This window comes from Syngnathoides biaculeatus, chromosome 18 (assembly GCF_019802595.1).
Source record: "Syngnathoides biaculeatus isolate LvHL_M chromosome 18, ASM1980259v1, whole genome shotgun sequence".
Taxonomy (NCBI): domain Eukaryota; kingdom Metazoa; phylum Chordata; class Actinopteri; order Syngnathiformes; family Syngnathidae; genus Syngnathoides; species Syngnathoides biaculeatus.
Genome location: NC_084657.1, coordinates 11,919,369 through 11,940,576, shown reverse-complemented (window position 1 = coordinate 11,940,576; position 21,208 = coordinate 11,919,369). Strand labels below are relative to the sequence as shown.

Sequence of the window (21,208 nt, the reverse complement as noted above, 5' to 3'; positions counted from 1 at the left end):
CGGTGTGGGTTGAGTCAGTCACTGGGAGACTGCGCTAAACCCCCCCTCCCCAAAAAAAAAAATCACTCGGGATAGAACCGAAACGACAGGGAGCGAAGGGAAAAAAGAGCCCCGGAAGGAAGTCACGGGTAGACGGGTGTCGCCTTTTTGGGGAAGATAGGAAGAAAGAAAAGTTGCTCGTGATGCGGTCGCGGTAGCAGGGTGGGGGAAAGTCGGGTGCAGGCGGTTTGCGGGGCGCTGTGAAGACACCTCGGGGAGATTAAGGGCGCTTTTCGTTCTAGGGAAGCTAAGTGTTAGCCAGGTCGGACGGATCCACGCGGCGGACTCTCCCTTTCTGCTACCCCAAGCATCCATATTTGCATCCCTCCCGGCACAGGGAGTGGCATCCTCCCTTTTCCTGGTGAGGAATATTCCAAGTGGCTCGCTCCCCTTCATATCTGGACCTTAGTCACTCAATGTGAGTATTTCCTGTATTTCGTGTGTGTGTGTTTGTGTGCTCTGATGAATGGGGGTGAGGCGATTTATTTAAAAATCTTCCTTGCCGCAGTCACCGGCTTACAACAATGGATCAAACTGCATGCATTTTTTGTGGAGGTATTTATTATATTATAATGGATTATAATATAATGGTTATACCATCCCCATCCTCCTCAGGACTATCAGGTGCAGGCCACAAGATGGTGGAGGCTTTTATTTGTCACAATTAGCATCATACTTGACCCAATTACTAGTTCTCCATGTGTCACACATCATCACCACATGCCACAATATTAGGTAAATGTATATATAATAATAAGGTAATATATGTGTGTGTGTAAATAATGGGGACGTCGGGGATGAAGGGGGGCTGATGATAATGTTGATGTTTGGTTGTGAAGCAGCCTCAGAGAGGGTTTTATGGAACACTGTGTTTGTTGTTGGGCTAGAAATTTGAGACGCACTGCAGTGCATCACACCAAGGGATGGTTGTCATATATTGCGGGACCTGAAAAAGAATTGCAGATAATGGAGACTAAGAATATGTGGAAAAACTCATGTTTGTTAAACTAGTATACAAGTAAATGTTATTGTACAATATGTAATGAGGGGGCAAAAAAAGAATACACTTATAATTACTAAATTACATTACAAGGAGATGAAGTTGACATTGTGGGACGTAAAAAAGTAATATTTTTTATTGATATCATGTGATTTTCTTACAAGGAAAAAAAGTTACATTATCACAAAAAATGTGAGGAATTATGAGGAGAAAAAGTTTCAATTTTACAGGTCTGAATGAAGTCATATTACAAATATGCTTCATTAAGTAAGGACGAAGGATGCTAATTGTTAAACAAGCCTGACTGTTACAAAGTTATTTATATGATTGAAATGAAAATCTTGTATTAAATATTAATACAAAAGTTTCAATAGCCCTGTTTTCAAGTTGACAGGAAAAATACAGCAGTCTACAAAAATGTAATATATTTTAAGAATAAAGTTGATGTTTAAGTTATTGGGAAAAATTTAATTATTATTATTATTTTTTTTTAACAGACTGAATTTAATAGTTGTACGCGAAAACAGTCTGCATTTGAATGGAATAATAATATTACAAGATTAAGTAAATAATTGATTGATTGGGCGTATTGGTAGACTTATTAAGTTGCTACACTTTGAGAAAATGCCTGTCATATATCAATAAATTATTGTATTATTTTACCTGAATAAGGAATTGTATTAGGAGTCATCCTTCCAGACTCGGTGGTGGTGGTGGGGGGTAATTGGTGCCTGCATGGGTGTGCTTGAATGGTGGTGTTGTGGGGGGTCCCTGGTTCTGGAAGTGGCAGTCTTCTTCGTTTGTGGTTGTCCGGCCTGATGGGGCTGACCAGCAGGAGCCGCACCTCTTAATCACTCACTTAGCACACACTCATGCTGTTCACTGTACAAACTTTTTCACTTATCACATCTAGGGACATATCCATGTCAAAGAGTTCCTGTGGGGCTTAGGGAGGGAGGCTGGGGGGTTGGCATTGGGTCCCTGTGGACAGTAGCCAGTTGTCAGGGTGCCTTAGAGGTTCCGGCGGACTACCCTGGGTCTGTCGCCGTGGGATGTGTCCTGTCCACAGGCTTGCTCTTCACGCTTACACGATATTGTCATTCTCGAGACTTCTATAATTCACTTACCTGGAGTGAGTACCACCAAATTCCAGTTGTATAGCCGGGTTTACGATCTTTTTCTTGGATGTTTCTTCTCCTGTCCTTGTCCTGTCCTATCTTGTCCTGTTCTTTCTTCTCAGGGTGTAGCCCTACAGTCTCATGCAACATTCATATTTAATGTTTTTTTTTGTTGTAGGTATGAAATTATTTACTTTTCTCATTCTTTTTGGAGTTAGCGGTTTGTCCTCGTCTTTTTCACACCCTTATAGAAATTCTGTTCAGTTCAATTATTCCGGCGTAAAGGGGATGGAGATTGTCCATTTTGCTTAATCTAAAAGCTGAACATGACACAAAATAAAAATAAATAAATAAGGAATCGTATTACGATGACTAATTTTATGATTAGGTTGCAATTTATGAGAATAATGTCCAAATTTTTCTGAGTTTTCATTGCGATTTTTGTACCTACATAAACCAGCAAAGGAGCAAATATGACAAATACAGTATTGTCCTGTAAAAAGTAAAAAGAGGCATCAATTTCCCCCAAAATTTGTAATATAAAGCAGGAGTAAACCTTTCATTATTAGAGAACAATGTATTTGTTTTATAAAAAGAATATTCAACAAGAAGTACTTTTTGTACAAAAATAAAATTGTAATTATCTTAAAAATTAACTGATTTAATTAATGCATTTTTATCAATATATGTATATATTTTTTATAACACTTATAATGTTGAAATGTAATACGTTAAAAGTTGTAACATTACAAGAAAAAACACATACCTGTATGCTAATATTCCAACTTTTTCCTCTGAACATTTTTTTCTTGTAAAATTGAGAAAAAAAAAAGACAATCATGAACCTTTTTTTATTTATTTTCAGTGCGCTCACAGTGTTTGATCCAGTACAGAACTCCACTTGAAATCCATCTAATTTATTGCAAATTAAAGTTTTAAAACTTGTTCCAACATGTTGAAAAAATGTTTCAGTGATGAATACTTTGTCAATTCTTGGTGTCTCTTCATCTTAGTTGTTTTGGGGGGCCTTAAATCTTTTTTCTCTCCTTGTGTCATTACTTTTCCCGTGTTTGCAGCTGTAAAACATGGAGAGAGACGGTCACCACCTCCTGGCTTAGTGCCTTCACCACCAGCCTTCACCACCGTTTTTGAAACCATGAACATGCTCAAGTCCAGCGGGCTGAAGATCCCCGGGCGCGGGGCCAAGCATTCCAGCCCGATGGGAAGGAGTGGAACGTCAAGCTCCCCCGTGCCCCTTAAAGACAGTAAGTCACTTCCTCCTCCTCCTCCATTGAGAAGAAGAAGAAAAATGTCTGGTTGTCATTGCTGTGGTTTATTCCGTTGACTGACTCACAGCTGTGCTACGTGAGGCGCCATTTCGTGGTATTTACGTCAGGCGTACGACACGCTCGTCACAAAGAGTTTGTCACTATACTTACTTGAGTATGCTTTCGGCTTGTTGGTGGCCATTTTGCCCATACATATTTTGCCATTTTTCAAGATTTTGAAATCTTTTTTTTTTTTTGCTTTAACTCCATAGTTTTAAAATCCATTTACTTTTATTTTCCATCCATTTTCTTAGCTGCTTATCCTCACAAGGGTCGCGGGAGTGCTTGAGCCTATCCCAGCTGTCAACGGGCAGGGGAGGGGGGTACACCTTGAACTGGTTCCCAGCCAATCGTAGGGCACATAGAGACAAACAGCCGCATACGCAATCACACCGAGGGACAATTTAGAGTGTCCAATTAATGTTGCATGTTTTTGGGATGTGAGAGGAAACCGGTGTGCCCGGAGAAAACCCACGCAGGCACGGGGATAACTTGCAAACTCCACACAGGCAGGTCCGGGATTGAACCCGGCACCTCAGAACTGTGAGGCCAACGTTTTCCAGCTGCTCCACCGTGCTGGCCCTTTTATTTTCCAATCCTTCAAATTCCAGTTCGTCTGCACAATGCACAGGTTGTAAAACAGCCTCAAAATGAAGTTTTTTGTTAAATGATGTTAAATAACTCAAAACACTTGTATCTCAAATGATTTTTCCCCATTGAAATGAATGGGTAATGCCAGTAATCCGTTCCTATCCCTCATAACACACCATCGAAATTTTGTGATAAGCGGTGCAGAGAATGGATCGCTGGACATAGTGATAAAAATACAACTCTACAGTATTGTACTTTGTAAAAGAAAAGCAGTAATAACGTAAATAAATAGAATATGAACAGTTTGTGCATCATAATTTCATGCATTAATTGTGCGACTTGGCCACCAGGGGGCAGTGTAATACATATGTATGTATATGTTGTCCTGCTTATTCACGTAAAAAAAAAATCACGCTAATTTTAAGGACTCTCCGTTACTATCAGATTTTGACTACAGTCAGTCTCAGTTACTTTCTCTTATGAATAGCATTAGTTCACTGTACACAGTAGGTCAATTCTGAACTGACAAGTGCTCAATAAACTGCAATAATAGTAGCACAGGTTTTGCTGAGTATTGTTACGTGTTGCTGCACAGTTTGATGTTCAAATATCCATCGCTAAAGGGTTTTAATGCTGTAGCATTTATGCTCGCTTTTCTGAACCCATCTCTGGTGTGTTCTTTTGAATTTTGACTCCCAAGTGGCTCTAAAGGAGCACCTTAAGTCGCAGCCTGCTAAATGAAACCGAGCTGCTTCCCACCCAATAGCCACTAAATTGCAGCTCATATGTCGTTTTAGTATCCTCACGACATTACATTCAGCAGTGTTGACATTGCATTTACTCGTACTACAAGTACCATGGGTACATTCTTTAAAGATGGTTTCTGTTGTTGTTTAAGTGCTTATGAAGTATTAAAATGATTATTGACTAATCCCAGAGGGTGATTGCATTCTGTAAAAAGTATGCACTACCTGATGTTTGTATACGTAATGACAATTTTTTTCTCCATGGTTGTTTGTTAGCATGTCTCACTTAGTTCTGTGCAGTTTTCTATCATCCTCTCCGTTTATCCTTTCGGAGGTCATTGATGTTGTCACGGCTTAAATTGTGTCGCAACAACTATCCTTAGTTAGGGATCAGAAAGATAATCCCTGAAACATTGCATGCAGCTGCGCATCTATTCATGAGCTGGGATCTGTGGACAACGATGTAAACAGGACTATATTGAAAATGATAAATTAGCGAATACATCTTAACAGAAAAAAACAGACTTCCTGAATGTGTTGTTTTTTTTTTCCAGATCAGTTAAATTTTGAAAATCAAAAGCTAGTATTTTTTTAGGCTGGTACAAGACACAACTCCTTTGCTGCAGAGGACACTTTGCGCACGCTTTCCATGACCGACTGCAACACGCACTATGTTTATATCATACGTATTCTGAGTTTAAACGTTTTCAAATGTTAACATATCAGGATTTCTCTCCTTTATAATGGATGTGACAAGCCAACATTAACCACCTAATGTTTACCTTCTATTCAGAAGCAATCCCGATCTCAAATCAAATACCGACAGGGATCTTTTAGTCATTACATTGCTTGACAAATTAGAATTTCACAGAGCAGCTGAGACATTCTACCTACCTACTTGTCACAAAATGTACTTGAGGAATATATTAGTTGGTTCAACAGGAGGATTCCATTTGACGAATACAAACGTCAATGGCAGTGAATGAGTGAAATGGATTGTGAACTGAAGCGGGGGCATGTCCCTGCGGTGATTCTAACCCTAGAGAACCCACGGGGTCACAATTTTAAAACAGGATTTGGATGTCTTGCTTGGTCTGGGGTTATTTCGGTCTGCTCAAAAGTGGTTGAAGTTCTTTTAGATGACTGAAACAGTTCTGTTTTTTTTTTTTTTTTTTTTTAAAACTACCATTTCGTATGAGTCACATGCTTCTCCCACATAACTGAAGAATGGCTCAGTGGCTGACACCTGCACTCAAAAGCAGCCAGCTGTGTCGTAAATAAGTCCGACTTGATCTTCAGCTCAGCCTCCTCCATCTGCTGCCGCCCACAACTGGATTCGAAGCGCTTGTAAATAACCGAGGCGGGCCAGACGCGAGAGGTGTGTCCGCTGCCGACGTTGGGAGGCGGACGAAGTTGTGTGGAGGTTTCATTGTGCGAGAGGGGGAGGGGGGGTGAATGCTGGGGTTTCACATGGCCTGAACACAATGGTCAAAGTGGAGACTTATGTTGCCAGTCTTCGCTCTGCTTTGGCTCCCTTTTTACCCAAACCCCCCAGCCCCCTTGTTGCCTTAGCAACGCAAATTAGGACCGAGCCAGAGTCCTGGATGGTCGTGTAATACTGTTTACCATTTCCTGTTTTCTTTTCTATATATAAAGTAGTTCTCTAACCTCTCTCTGGCCCCAAGTCAGCCTGGATAGACTGATCTCGAGTGGCAAAACTCATGTGTTGTCAATAGTCCCTTTTTTTTACTTTTATGGTCACTTACAAGAGAGTATTCATTTTTTTTAATGACCTCATTCACTGCAGTTAACATTTATATTCATTAACTGGAATCCAGTTGTAAAGTGCCACCAACTTATGTTAGACAGCCCAATTTCATGTCATGATTTTTTTCCTCACTGAGTCAATTTCATTTCAAAAGCCTTTCAAAAAAAAGCCCTGGAAAAATGCTTTTCGACCAGGGTACACCGTAAACGCTTGCAAAAACTACTGAATGACTTTTCACCCATTTCACACCAGAACCGCAACATATGGCAGCAATTGGGGCATAAAGCTCCAGCAATGGGGCTACCGAGCCTGGGGCAGATCCTCGACTCAGGTTGTTGCGAGAGGGCACGACCGCGACACACAGCCCTCCTCGTCTGTGCGTGAAAATGCCGAAGAATGGCGAGTTTAATCGGAGATGCGTCTCGCTGACCCACTTTTTGGGCACCAATTAGAGTCTGGGGGCGCACAATCTGTGCCATTGTGCTGCACCCCAACACACACGGCTTGCCTTTTTTTTTCGCCGGCACGACGCGGCCAAAGGGAATGGTTGAGGAGACGAGAACAATGTCGAAACTGTTTTGGACTCCGCATTTCCTCAAAAATATGAAATCTGAATACACGCTGTGCCTAAATTACACATCCCCAACTGACACTCCTCTGAAAAAGACGCCTCCTTGTATAACTCACCTGGTATAGTGGATTAAATGTGTGTCGTATTTGTATTTGTTGTATTTTGTCTCCAGACACTCCAGCCAAGTCCAGCACGCCGCCCAAAGTGTCCGAGGAAGGCGACGAAGTGGCCGGCGACTACACATTGGGCGAACAGGTTTGGGTGAACAGCGTGAAACCTGGGGTCATCGCCTACCTCGGTGAGACCCAGTTCGCCCCCGGCCAGTGGGCCGGCGTCATCCTCAACGACCTCCTTGGCAAGAACGATGGCTCAGTGGGCGGCGTCCGGTACTTCGAGTGCCAGCCTCTGCAGGGGATCTTCACGCGACCTTCCAAGCTCGCCCGGCAGCCGGTGGCCGAGGGCAGCGACAGCCTCTCCACGGAGTCCCTCTGTGCCCATAATCAGAGCCTGCAAGGCAGTGGGGGCTGCCCCGTTGGGCAACGGACGGCAGTGCCGCTCCGAGACGGCTTGCTCAATAGCGCCATCAAGCCGGGAAATGAGTCCGGGTCCAACATGTCTGACAGCGGATCTGTGAAAAAAGGCGGCGACAAGGATCTGAAGGCTGGAGATCGGGTTTTGGTGAGTGTCTCCTGTCAATTAGGTGGCTGGACGGACAGACCTGAAACACATCTTCAGAAAATATAAAAATATTGTAGCAAACAAAAACAAAAAAAAACCAACATAATTGATCGAAAGAAATAGAACATGACAAATTCAACTTAGTAAAAAATAAATACTTTTTTTTAAATACCATAGTATTTTTCAATAGTCATAGTATTAGAAGAAATACCAAAATATTACAACAACATAATACAATGCCTACACGGATATTAGGGAAAAAAAGAGTCAAAAATATTAAAATGAACTTAAATATCCATCCATTTTTTAGCTGCTTATCCTCAAAAGGGTCTCGCTGGAGCCTATCCCAGCTGTCAACATGCAGGAGGTGGAGTACACCCTGAACTGGTTGCCAGCCAATCAGAGGGCACATCAAGACAGACAACAGTCGCACTCACAATCACACCTTGGGGCAATTTAGAGTGTCCAATCAATGTTGCATGTTTTGGGGATGTTGGAGGAAACCGGAGTGCCCAGAGACAAGCTACGCGGGCACGTGGAGAACACTTAAACTCCAGACAGGCGGGGTCGGGATTGAACCTTGGTCGTCAGAACTGTGAGGCAAACTCTTTACAGCTGCCGCCTGAACATAAATATTACTAGAAAAATACAAATGGATGATAAAAATAAATATTGTACATTACCACAAAAGTATTAAAAGAATACAAAATAAAAAAAATACACTAATATAAAGACAAGGGTAATGTAGAATAATTTAATATCAAATATTGGGCAAAAGTACTTTTGATTAAAAAATGCACAAATAAGAAAATACATGAATATTAGAGTTAATAAATGAAAAAACCCCACAAATATTACAAAACATTTGGAAAAAACAAGACAAAATATTAAAACTAAATATCATAGGGAGAAAAAAATACAAAACAAAAATCCCAAAATATTCTAAAAAATGTAAACGTATAAAACAGAAAATCTATAGTATTGTATGGAAAATACCAAAATATTAGGGGGAAATGGCCAAATGCTGAAGAATATCCTGTTATTTTTGTCACATCTATCTTTTCAACATGTTTCAAATAAAAGATGTAACATTTTGGGCCTCTCCCTGCTGTCAGGTTGGAGGCTCCAAGATGGGTGTGATCCGTTACGTGGGGGAGACGGACTTCGCCAAAGGGGAGTGGTGCGGCGTGGAGCTCGACGAGCCTCTCGGGAAGAACGATGGCGCTGTGGCTGGTACAAGGTACGCGTGCACAAAAAAACACAGCAGTGAATGCTGTGATCAGCAATGAACGGAGCCAGGCACCCCCCCCCCCCCCTTCCCTTGTTACACTTTTACCCACGTTTCCACATTCCAGTTTATACCGGATTAAAGCATGACCTTGTGATGCACAAACGTGTAGATCAAGGCACAAAATGTATTATGTCTGCCCCCCTGCAGATATTTCCAGTGTCTTCCCAAGTTCGGGCTGTTTGCTCCTATCCACAAGGTGATCCGCATCGGCTTCCCGTCCACCAGCCCGGCCAAAGCCAAGAAGACGAAGCGCGTGGCCATGGGCGTGTCGTCTCTGGCCCACAGCCCCAGCAGCTCGTCCATCAGCTCTGTCAGCTCGGTGGCCTCGTCGGTGGGCGGGCGACCGAGCCGCGCCGGACTTGTAAGATAATGGCTTGATAATTAGATATTACTCCATATGACTTATTAGTTTTCGCTGAGAAACCATCTGTCCCCTTAAAAACAATTTAACAAGAAGATATCGCATTGATTTCGCTGGCTGTTTCACGCCCCCTTTTTTTCCATTTGCTTAATTGCTGAAAGCCTTTGTGATGGACTTTATTCTCTCCCAGAAGTAAAGATGGTGGCATAAGCAAGATTGGTCAGTTTGACCTATGAGGAACTGTCCGATTCTGCGCTATTGATTCTATTTAATACACTTGATGGCTGTCTTAATAGGAGAAATCTCTCAAACACTACCCGCTAGTGGCTCAAAGGAATACTGCATCTTTTAAACTATGCATGTAATAAATTCCTTCTAGCCCTTATATAATTTTTTTAATTGCTTAATTTGGCAACAACTTTTGTTCCCCCAAGCTGACCGAGACGTCGTCGCGATACGCCCGCAAGATCTCCGGCACCACCGCCCTGCAGGAGGCGCTGAAGGAGAAGCAGCAGCACATCGAGCAGCTGCTGGTCGAGCGCGACCTTGAGCGCGCCGACATGGCCAAGGCCACCAGCCGCATCTGCGAGGTGGAGAAGGAACTCAGCACTCTCAAGTCGCAGCATGTGCAGGTAGGAGATGGACAGCAGATCATGTAGCTTCTAAGGGATCCGTCCAACTTCACTTGATGTCATCCGCAGTACGTGTCGGAAAACGAGGGCGCCCTGCAGCAAGTCACTGCCGCCTTGGCCGGCGTGCAAAAAGCTAAAGTGGAGCTCGCCAATCAGCTGGAGGAAGAGAAAAGGTAAGATTGACGGCAGTCTCCTGTCGCCGACCAAAGCATAGGACGTCAGCTCGCTACGTGTGACTTCTTTGCGCCATACGAAAATCTGTTCTTGCCTTGGAGTCAGTTAAGACCATAAATCAAGGTACCACTGTTTTAGCATATTTACATAGTCCCATTTCTGTTTTCAGGAAAGTCGAGGACCTCCAGTTCCGAGTGGAAGAGGAGTCCATCACCAAAGGAGACCTGGAGGTAATCAAAAGTTCAGTCATCCCTTGTTGCTAGGCAGAATTGCAGAAGAACTGGCATCAGTCACGCTAACTGGAGGGCCCCGCTTCACACATAACAGATAAAGGACAGTGCGTTAAAACATCAATTAAATATTAAATGTTTTCGCTGGACATCTGAAATTAATTGATTTTGATTTATGGAATTGATCACATTCCTTTTTTTTTCCTGGCCACGTCACTTGTTACCAGGCAAGATTCGAGGTGGCAAAGGCAATAAAACTAAGGGGTAGAGGGCTCGATCGCCTGACATAGCAGAGAAAGTACAGGGAGAGTCGGCGTATGTACTCTGATTTACATCAGGAAAAAATTGTGATTCATAAAAATGTGTAAAGTTGACAATCGAAATAACTTTTTTTAAAGCATGCTAATGTACCTCAGATAGGATATGAGTACAGAATACAGGTAGTAAAATAGAGGCTACAAAAAGACAAATGTGAAGTTGTAGTTCAACCTTTGTGAAGTCCGAGATTTTTTTTCCCCCTCCTCAACTCACTTTATCATAGTTTCTTGGCAGCAAGAGGACGAACAATTGCCCCCAACGTATTACTTTTGTCTAAATAAAGCTTTTAACTTCCACAAGGCTTCTTGACACTAAAATGCCACAAGGTAGTGGCAAAGCACTTCTTTTGTCTAAATGAAGACCTTTAACTCACTTTAACTTAGTTTCTTGGTGCCAAGAAGCCAAAATGAAGCTCTTAAACTCACATCGACAGTTTATTGGCGCCAAGAATTAAAACATCACCTTTAAGTGCCACTTTTTTTTTCTGAATGAAGCTTTTAAACTCACTCCAACCTGGTTCCAGTAAAGCAATAAATTTACTTCTTTGGTCTGAGTACAAAAACAGAAAATAATTGAGTTTATCAGCAAATAATGGATAATATGTAAAAAAAAAAAAAAAAAAACAACAACATCAGTTCACCTACCCCTGGATTTGTTTGTTTGTTTTAAACCTATGCAAGGTTGTTTGATAAAAAAAAATACCTAATTCACGTTTTTTGTGCTAAACTCCCAATCTGCAGGTATACACTTGAGAAATTATGTGTATAACTACAGTCTTGCCTATTGGAGGAAGTAGGGCATTTGTCATCTTGCAGAGATTGAAAAAACGAAGAAAAATCTGGTTTTGTTTTTTTTTTTTTTTTGGTCCAGTAAAATGTTGCTTTTGCCAACAGGGAAGATGCAAACATGACTCAGCATCCTTGGGGTTGGGTAAGAGGACCAAGGTGACAAAATATTTTGACAAAAACGAGACGTGATCTTGTTTTGGATGCCGCATTAACCTTACACACACTTGCCATTTCCTCTTGTGCGCTGTGATGTCTTCCATACAAATCAAGTAGTGGCTTAAAAGTAGAACTGGACTTCATTTTTCTTCTTCTGGGTCTGGTTGATTTGAAACGGATGCTTGCACGGTAGATGGTCCGACAGTGACTGCGCTCTTCTCACAATCTTCCACTTTCACTTGGCACGTCGCAGTAATCCAATTTGAAATGTTTGGAGCAGGACTCATCGATTCTTCTGTTCTGGCTGATTGCATTGCTTGGAAATGACGCTTGATGAGATTGTGGACTTTTCTTGGAAGATTAATTAGTTCGGCTTTATTGGCTCCTCTGTGAAGTTTAATGTCAGTTGATTGATTGATTGAATTACTGTTTTCCTAATTAATGCTCAGTGTCATTATAACGTAATAGAGTTATTTTAACAATAGATTTCACATTTTAATGTGAGACATTGCATGTTTTCGCATGATAAATTTCACATTTTAGTGTGATAAATTTGACTTCAACATTTGGCGAAACTAAACGTTGCCATTTCTTCCGGTTCAGGTTACTGGCGGACCACTTTGACGGGAAGTGTCATCTGTCTCCAGTATTGTAAGAGTCGTGTAGTTTCTTGACAAGTAACTTTGATTTATAAGATGCAAAAAGAAGACGCATAGTCAACCATGAAAGGGCTCTTGAACCGGAAGGAATTGCTTTGTTTTGTTTTGACGAATGTGAAAGTGAAACTCATCTCATTGTAACTTGATTACTCGTTACATTAAAACGTGAAAATTATCACGAGTCAAATCAATGTTGTATCAATATTAAACTTTGTTATCAACGCAGAGATAAAAAAAAATATTTATCTTGTGATGTGAGGGAATTACTTTAATGGTCTGTCATTTTAAGTACCGTATTTCCCGGCCTACAGAGCGCACCTGGTTATAAGCCTCACTGAGTACATTTGTAAAGGAAATACCATTTGGTACATACACACGCCGCAGCTGTATAAAACCTGCAAATGCCCACCTTGAAACCCGCATTGAAACGCAAGATATATGCAAAGAAAGACGGTACACAGAAAAAGTTTATCGCTAGCGCTAACGCTAACAGGGCCGGGTAAAATAAAACTTACCGGTAAATATCACTGAGACACACCAGTAACACAGCAACGACACGCTAGCACAGCGCTAACGCTAGTGCAGCACTAACAGGGCCGGACTGGTAAAAGTCACTTCCTCGGCACATATATTCCACCGGTCTCATTCTTACCTTTTCCGCTCGAGTGCCTCCTTGCGGCCGTTAGAAAAAAATGCACAAATTAGCCGCATCACCGCATAAACCGCAGGGTTGAATGCGGGTGAAAGAAGTCGCGGCTAGTAGGCCGGAAATTATGGTCAAAATATGCACTCGTATGACACGTCATTAGGTATACCTTCACAACATATTAATTAGCTGTAGAATAAACAAAAATCATGTCATTCAAAACTAATTTGTGATACAACTCTTGCATTGGATCTGGTGTACCTAACATTATGGCCATCCAAGCAGAGAGCTCGTGTCTCGTGGTCCCCAGACTTTAATTTATTAAAAATTTATTCAGAAATATAAAGAATATTTAGTATTCTGACGGTGTTCCTCATGACAGCAAACCACGGTGGAAGAGCAGAGTCGCATCATGCAGCTGGAAGAGGAGCTCAACCAAACCAGGGCCGAGGTGGAGACCCTTCGGGTTCAGTTGCCGGACGCAGCCACACAGGAGCTGGGTCCCGCCGCCGCCCGGGCGATCAACTCCGAGTCGACGGCGGTGGCGCTTGCGGCGAGCCGGCAGGAGGCGGAGGAGCTGAAATCGTTGAGAGAGAAGCAGAACCAGGAGATCGCTGAGCTGAAGCTGAAGGTCCAGCAAGCCACCAAGGAGAACATGGATATGATGGATGTTTGGAAGGTAATCTGCCAATAACAACTTTCTGGAAAAGGTTGTGGTCATTGTATGTTCGTCTTTGTTAGCCATATACAGGCCTTGTTCAGTTAGTTAGCATCTTTTAGCCACGTATTAGCGTCTATCTGTCTTAAGTTCTCCTCTGTTAGCTTAGTATCTGTTAGCTATAGGGTAACAGCTGTACGGCAGTAGTATGCCTCAATTTTCAATGGATTCCCTTGTTCATGTTAACAAACTCCAGTAATGTGTTGGCTTTTGTGCTCATGTACAGTACTCCATTGTATTGTAAATGGATAGTTTAGAATCTTGTAGCTATGTGTTCACCGTTTTAGCACATTTGCATCGTTCCTTTTTCTTTGTCAGTCATCCATTGCCCTTCCTTAGTTAGCATCTGCTCGCCACGTGTCACCTCTCTTTGCTATGTGTTAGCATCTGCTCGCCAGAAAAATACACGCTTTTATTGATTCCCTTCCCATTACTGGGCAGGCAAAATTTGACTCTTTAGTGAGTGACCACCAGCAGTCCCTGGAGGACCTGAAGGCCTCGTTCTCCAGAAACCAATTAACGCCTGAGGGCCAAGAGCCAGGCGTCCAGGAGCTGCGGGCTGCCCTCGAGAGCCTGAAGATGGAACACCAGCTTGAGGTGGAGAACCTCAAGGCCAAGTACAAGATCGAAGCAGCCATCCTCACCAAGGAACGCGAGGACCTCTGCGCTCGCCTCCAGGAGGCCAAGGACAACTCCGGGAGGGAGGCCGTGGAGGAGGCTACCGACAAACTCCAGAGGGCTGAGAAGAGGCTGGCGGAGATGGAGTTGCTTCAACGGGAGCACGATAGAACCGTTCAGGAGTTGGGGGAACGACTGGAGCTGTCCGAGAGTAAGGTGTCTGACTACCAGGCCTTGCAGGAGGAAGTCCAGAAGCTGCAGGAGAAGTTGAGGGTGACGGCCAATCAGCTGCAGGCCATCCAGACCGACTGTGAGGCAAACGTAAGCGCTAACTAGCAACATTAGCATCTGCAACTTTATGGGCAGTCGCGTAACGATTTATTTTCATAGGTGATCGAAGATAACCGCCGATCAGATGAGCAGGGGAAGCTAAAGCAGAACGTTGAAGGTACGACTTATGTGCCATTCCATTTATGCACCAGGGCAGTTGCACTCGGGATGTAAACCATCATTTTCTTTTCAGAAACCATGGATAAGCTGCTCAAAAGGGAAAAAGAGGTTTCAACCCTCACGTCCCAAGTTGAAGATCTCAAATCTCAAATTGCAGGTAAGTCAACCAAACTGTTGCAATATTTACTTGAAAAAATTCAACATTCCCTTTGCGTTTTTTTTTTTTTTTTTTTTTTAATGGCAGTTCTGGAGGGAAAAGTTCGTTCAGGGGAAAGGAAGGCCGAATCCCTGGCCCGGGAGAAGACACGCATGGAAGCAGAGCTTGAATCCATATCCAGAAAGTCCCATGATGCCTCTGGGCAGCTGCTGAGCATCAGCCAGGAATTGCTGAAGAAAGAAAGGTACGTTGGACCGCAAATTAATCTCGAATAATCGAATCTGATATCAGTTAGCTTAGCGTCTGTTAGCATCTTTTTGTGTTCTTTATTATAAGCCGGCCACGTGTTAACATTTGTCAGTTTTGAGTCAACCACTCCTAGCTTACCAACCATCTTTGAGCCATATATTTTCACCTCTTATCCATATTTGTATGTCATATAAAGCTCATATGTGACTCCCTCTGTACTTTCTCTGTCCCAGGAACCTGAACGAGTTGCGGGTTTTGCTCTTGGAGTCGCGTCGCCACTCTCGAGAGATGGACAAAGACCTCAGCCGCGAGCTGCGCAAGGCCGAGTGGAAAGTCAAGGAGCAAAAACTACAGGACGATATCAAGACGCTGCGTGACAAACTCCTCATGCTGGTGAGAAACCAGGGACAGTCCAGCAGAGGATTTGGCGATCAATATAAGCGGTAGTAGCAGCAAGATAGCTAAGTGAGCTGTGATGATGAGCTGCGAAAGTGAACTAAGGATGTAATTTTAAACTTTAGGGGGCGCAATTGTGAGACTAAAAAGGTCTGATTATTCCAGGGCCGCGAGAGGTTCTCCCCGGACCACCGCCGGCACTCCATGCTAGACCCCTCAGCTTTGGATTCTGAGGTGACACGCCTCCGCCAGCAGCTACTCAGCACCGAGGACGCTCTGAGGACGGCCCTGGAGCACAATCAGCAGGTGGACCAGCTGGTGCAGGCCATGGGGAAGCATCCGGAGAAAAGCTCGGTAATGTCACCTTTTTTTTTTTTCTTTGTCAATATTACATTGCTTGTATTTATATCCTTAACAACTGGCCTCCCCTCTAACAGTTCCTGGTTGAACAAATTAATTCCTCCAGGAGTTAAATAAAAATGAATACGTACCGTAATTTGGGGCCTATATACCGCGACTTTTTTCACTCGCTTTCAACCCTGCAGTTTATGCGGGGATGTGGGATGCGGCTAATTTGTGCATTTTTTTTTCTAACGGCCGCATGGAGGCACTCGAGCCGAAAAGGTAAGAGTGAGACTGGTAGAATATATGTGCCGAGGAAGTGACTTTTACCGGCCCGGCCTTGTTCGCGCTACGCTAGCGTGTTACTGCCGTGTCTCGATGATTTTTACTGGTATGTTTTGGGTTTTTTTTAACCGGCCCTGATACTGCTGCGTTAGTGTTAGCACTGTGCTAGCATGTTACTGCCGTGTCTCAGTGATTTTTACCGGTATGTTTTTTTTTTAACCTGCCCTGTTAGCGCTGTGCTAGCGTGTTGCTGCTGTGTTACTGCCACGTTTTAGCGATTTTTACCGGTATGTTTTTTTTTTAACCAGCCGTGTTAGCACCGCGCGTGTTTCTGCTGTATTCCTGCTGCGTCTCAGTGATTTAGGTATGTTTTTTTTTTAACCGGCTCTGTTAGTGCTGTGCTACGGTGTTGCTACTGTGTTTTTTTTTTTTTTTTTTTTTTTTTTACCAGTACAGGTATGTTTTTTTTTTTTTTTTTTTTTTTTAACCAGCCCTGTTCATGCTACCGTGTTGTTGCTATGATAAGCTAAGCTAAGGTATTAAAACTTTGAAAACTCTATCTGAGTACCATTTTTCTTGGTAAATATCTCGTGTTTCAATGTGGGCACCTGCGGGTTTTTACACATCTACGGCGTATGAATGTACCAAATGGTATTTCCTTTACAAATGACTGGGTGAGGCTTATAACCAGGTGCGCTCTGTAGGCCGGGAATTACAGTCCATCAAACAACATACAAAACTAACCCTTGCTTCCTCCTTTGTACAAAAGGAAATCGATTGATCCATATTTCAGATATATGACCGGTTCTTCTCTTTCAGATGCACGGAGGAGCCCACAAGTCAGCCAATGGAATTCACCATCAGGAGCCCGACAGCGCTCGAGAAGTACAGTTTGTAACTTACTTATCCACTACGCCAGTGTTCAAGACACCTACCAGAGCTAAAACATGTTTCTCTTGGGGGGTTGGGGGTGTTGTTTTCAGGAGCAGCACTGATATGAGCTGAGGAAACGTCAACTGGGACTTGCGGAAGAATGTCCTATTCAGTGACGGACATCTAAAGTTGAAACCGAAACCACACGCGGTTGCTGAAAAAGCACCTAATAGCCAGTCGCACGGACCAAGTACTGTAACGCCTGGTGGAATTCTTGAGAAATTACGCACCTGCGGCTTCCTTTATTTTACAGTACTCAAGAAGGAACGCCAAGAGTCCATGAACATACCACTGCGACACCTTTTTTTTTTTTGTTCTCTTATTTATTACTTTTCAAATAATTTACCAAGTGACTCGAAGAGATAAAACGATTCCCACGTGTTTTAAGGGAGCGGTCGCCATGCGAAATGATCGGTGTACAGACTGAAATCATCATCATCGACTTCATCGTCATCATCAACGAGTATTATTGGCTGTACATTAAAGTGATACGCCAAACTGAACTTTGCTGGGCCTTGCGATAAAAAATCTGGGAGCAAATTATTATTATTTTTTTTTTTTACACAAAAAAAGAGCCCATAAATTAAGTCTGACATATTTTACTTCAGCTACCAAACCAGAAATAGCAGCGATCGCATTAACCTTAACGGAATAAACCTCCATGCGCTAATCAATTGTAGCGACAAACTATGTCCAAGGTACACAAAAACTCTCCATGTTCCACAACGACTCACCCGTTTAGCCTTGAGCTTTTGAACAGATCCTTGTGAATAATCATTGGATTAACAATAATGTTCATATTTTCCATTAGCAGCCATTCCTAATGGAGTCTTAATGTCTGCAGAATTGAGCAGAAAACTGATGCTTTGGGTTCTAGCTTGTACATCTCAAAATTCTGAGTCATTTTTTTTTTTTTTGCCCTGAAGGTAGTGGCTATGTCATGGTGTCAAACTCAAGGCCCGGGGGCCAGATCTGGCCCCGCACATGATTTTATGTGGCCCGCGAAAAGAAATCATGTGTGTCAGATTCCATGATTTTTGTTCAAATCTGTAGCAAAATTTCAAATTGTCGAATCGTAAAACGGAAGCGTTGAGATACGACAAGCATTTTTGTGTTGTCAAACATCAACAATAGTTGAAAAACCCATTACCCTTGATTTCTTTGATTTATTTATTTTTTTTTCCAAATCTAGTTCGTCCATTTCACGCGTAAATACGATGAAGCGATTAAAGATTTTAATGGTTTCACAGTCATAAATGGCCCTGTGAGGGAAATTTTAATGAAAATGAGTTTGACACCCCTGGTCTACACCATGGAGCTCTGGAGGCCAGATCCAGAAAGGCTCACTAATGTCACAGTTCATACAGGAGCCAAAAAAAAAACATACTACATATGTCCAGATGTGGGGTACCTCATTAATGCTGTTCTGTGCCAGAAATGTATGTTCATAAGTGCAAGCTATTGGACCCCTAACCTGCACTTGTCAAGATGGTACAGACCCAAGTTGTGAAGGGTACAAAAGAGGGGACCGCCCCACTGACCCAACTTTTTACCCGTACACTGTAGGGCTCCTGTCTGTACCTGGTCTTGGGCAAAAAAAAAAAAGAACCAGGTAATTATTTTCCACAATCTGTAAAAGTATGTAAGGTATCAAAGACGGTACCACCGCTGTGGCAAACTACTGTACCCTTTAAATGACTAATGTACACCATGATGTTCCACAATCTGTAAAAGGTATGTAGGGTACCACCCCGTTATTGTCCCCCATAATTTATGTAATGTACACCACAGGGCTACTATATTTACCTGTTCCAGGCGCAAAAAAAGTACCATGTGTGTTTTGCGATCTCTAAAAGTAAAGCGGTTAAAGGTGCAAAACTCGGTACTACTAAAGAGACATTGTGCCTTTTCACGGACACTGTTGGGCTACTGTCTGTACTTGTTCCAGAGCCCCCAAAATACCAGGTATGCCTGCTCGATGTCAAAAGTTAAGTGTCGACGGTATCACCCAAGTGACAGGCGGTTGTACCCTATTAAGGCACGGGTGTCAAAGTCAAGGCCCGGGGACCAGATCCGGCCCGCTGCGTGATTTTATGTGGCCCGCGGAGGCAAATCATGTGTATCAACTTCTGTGATTTTTTTTTTTTTTTTTTTTTGTTCAAATGTACCAAAATTTCAAATTGTCCTATCAGAAATGATAACGTTGCGATATTACAAGCAATTTTGTGTTTCCAAACAATAATAGTTGGAAAAACCCATCACCCTTGATTTCTGATACCAAAACGAGTTCGTAAATTTCACGTGTGAATTGGACGAGGCGGTTCAAGATTTTTAGCGTTTCACAGCCATAACGGCCCTTTGAGGGAATCCGCAAGTACAATGTGGCCCGCGACAAAAATGAGTTTGACACCCCTGCTTTAAGGTACTCCGGAAAATACCAATTGCTAAGAGTCTGAGGTACAGTGTGTACCTTTTCCATCGCAAAATAGAAGGGTACCAAATCCAGAAAGCTTGAGGGTACCACCCCAGCGACAAGATATTGTAAGACATTGTACTTAGTCAGGTACACTAATGTATACCACAGGCCCACTGTCTGTATCTGTTCCAAGGCCCCAAAACCCCGCATGCTGCATCTTCAACAAATCTGTCAAAGGGTCCAATTGCAACACATGTAAAACTACCACCCCGGTGACAAACACTGTACAACGCTAAGGTATAAAATTACTTTTCTCTGATAGTGCAAGGACAAAATTACTAATGTTTCTCAAACTGAAATCTGCCAACATCCAACGTCTTCCAAGTATCGTCAACTATTTCCTGTTTTTTTTTTTTTTTTTTTTTTAGTTGGCAATCAATGGCAAAAGAAGATATCCGTTCGTGTCCTGTAACAGGGACTCTCATTATTGGGATTACCGCCGCAATGCTTTCCGAGACGGACTCATTAAACATTTACAACACAAACGTCTCACTGCCTACTTCTTCACGTTTACGAAATGGAGTACTTGAACGGAGCACAAATGTCCAGGCGCTGGGAATTTCTGGTGTAAACCGAGGAATTTCGGCTAATGCAGTTTGTAAATTTTCCTTTGCATTATACAGTATAAACCCAAATTTTAGAAAACGTTTTTTTTTTTCGAGTTGTATAAATTATTCTTATTATATTACCAAATCCTACCAGTTTATGATGTTTTTCTTTTGCATAGCAATTTCATTTTCCCCTGCTTGTATTATACTGGTTTTATGCTACATGTTTTAAAATATAATTTTTCCATTTTTTTTTTGTGCAACAGAAAATTGAGTTTTTGTTTTTTACATTCTCTTACAATAATTTCCATGTGGAATTTATTCTTTAAAATTGATTGTTTTAAATAAAAAGCAAGCAAAAAATGATATATTTCCCCTAACAATATTTCTCCACTATACAGGTTAAACATTGATTTTTTTTTCTTTCGCAATTTTACTTCTTAGATTATACACATCACAATTTTACAAATAAATCGAAATCATAGTTTGTGTTTTGATGGTTTTTTTTAAACTTGACATTTTTTACATTTTCCCCTATTGTATTTTTTTCTACTTGCATTATAAAGATTACTATACATATATGTCAAATATTTTAAGTTATTTAAGTGGTTTTATGACTGACGCCCTCGTTTAGATTTTTTTTTTAAATAAAGCAATTTTCATTCTTTTTCACTTGAGTTACACACATTAGAGTCAAATATGTTAGTCTTGAAATGATTTATTACTTTTATATTTTTAGTTTGATTATATAGATTGTAGAATATATCATAGTTCTGAGGACCCGGTCAATCTCGGCCCCGCCTGTGTGCATTTTTCATGTTCTCCCCGCGCCCGCGTGGGTTTTCTCCGGGCACTCCGGTTTCCTCCCGCATCCCAAAAAACATGCAACGTAAATTGAACACTTAAAAATTGCCCGTAAGGTGTGATTGTGAGTGGGACTGT

General features: G+C 42.1%; 1 protein-coding gene across 2 annotated transcripts; it reads left to right on the top strand.

Annotated features, from left to right (window-relative positions):
* The first annotated feature begins 90 nt into the window (after positions 1 to 90).
* clip2 (CAP-GLY domain containing linker protein 2) lies at positions 91 to 20,523 on the top strand. 2 transcript variants are annotated; one of them, XM_061803761.1, is made up of 18 exons: positions 323 to 457; positions 3,234 to 3,422; positions 7,334 to 7,839; positions 8,955 to 9,079; positions 9,278 to 9,491; positions 9,926 to 10,123; positions 10,193 to 10,296; positions 10,467 to 10,527; positions 11,739 to 11,789; positions 13,477 to 13,773; positions 14,254 to 14,751; positions 14,821 to 14,878; positions 14,954 to 15,037; positions 15,125 to 15,281; positions 15,520 to 15,679; positions 15,848 to 16,036; positions 17,129 to 17,194; positions 17,293 to 20,523. In XM_061803761.1, exons 2-18 carry the CDS (start codon positions 3,314 to 3,316, stop codon positions 17,302 to 17,304), a joined length of 2,889 nt encoding a protein of 962 aa, XP_061659745.1. In that variant the 5' UTR covers positions 323 to 457; positions 3,234 to 3,313; the 3' UTR covers positions 17,305 to 20,523. The 2 variants fall into 2 exon arrangements, with proteins under 2 accessions (XP_061659746.1, XP_061659745.1); XM_061803762.1 differs by lacking the exon at positions 11,739 to 11,789 and having other exon boundaries at positions 91 to 457.
* The last annotated feature ends 685 nt before the right edge of the window (positions 20,524 to 21,208 follow it).

What these genes read in the sequence shown, in the direction of transcription:
- clip2 (XM_061803761.1), top strand. Translation starts at nt 3,314, where the DNA reads ATGAACATGCTCAAGTCCAGCGGGCTGAAGATCCCCGGGCGCGGGGCC. An exon ending in AGGCTGGAGATCGGGTTTTG is followed by an intron (nt 7,840 to 8,954) that starts GTGAGTGTCTCC and finishes CCCTGCTGTCAG; the next exon opens with GTTGGAGGCTCCAAGATGGG. An exon ending in CAGCTGGAGGAAGAGAAAAG is followed by an intron (nt 10,297 to 10,466) that starts GTAAGATTGACG and finishes TTCTGTTTTCAG; the next exon opens with GAAAGTCGAGGACCTCCAGT.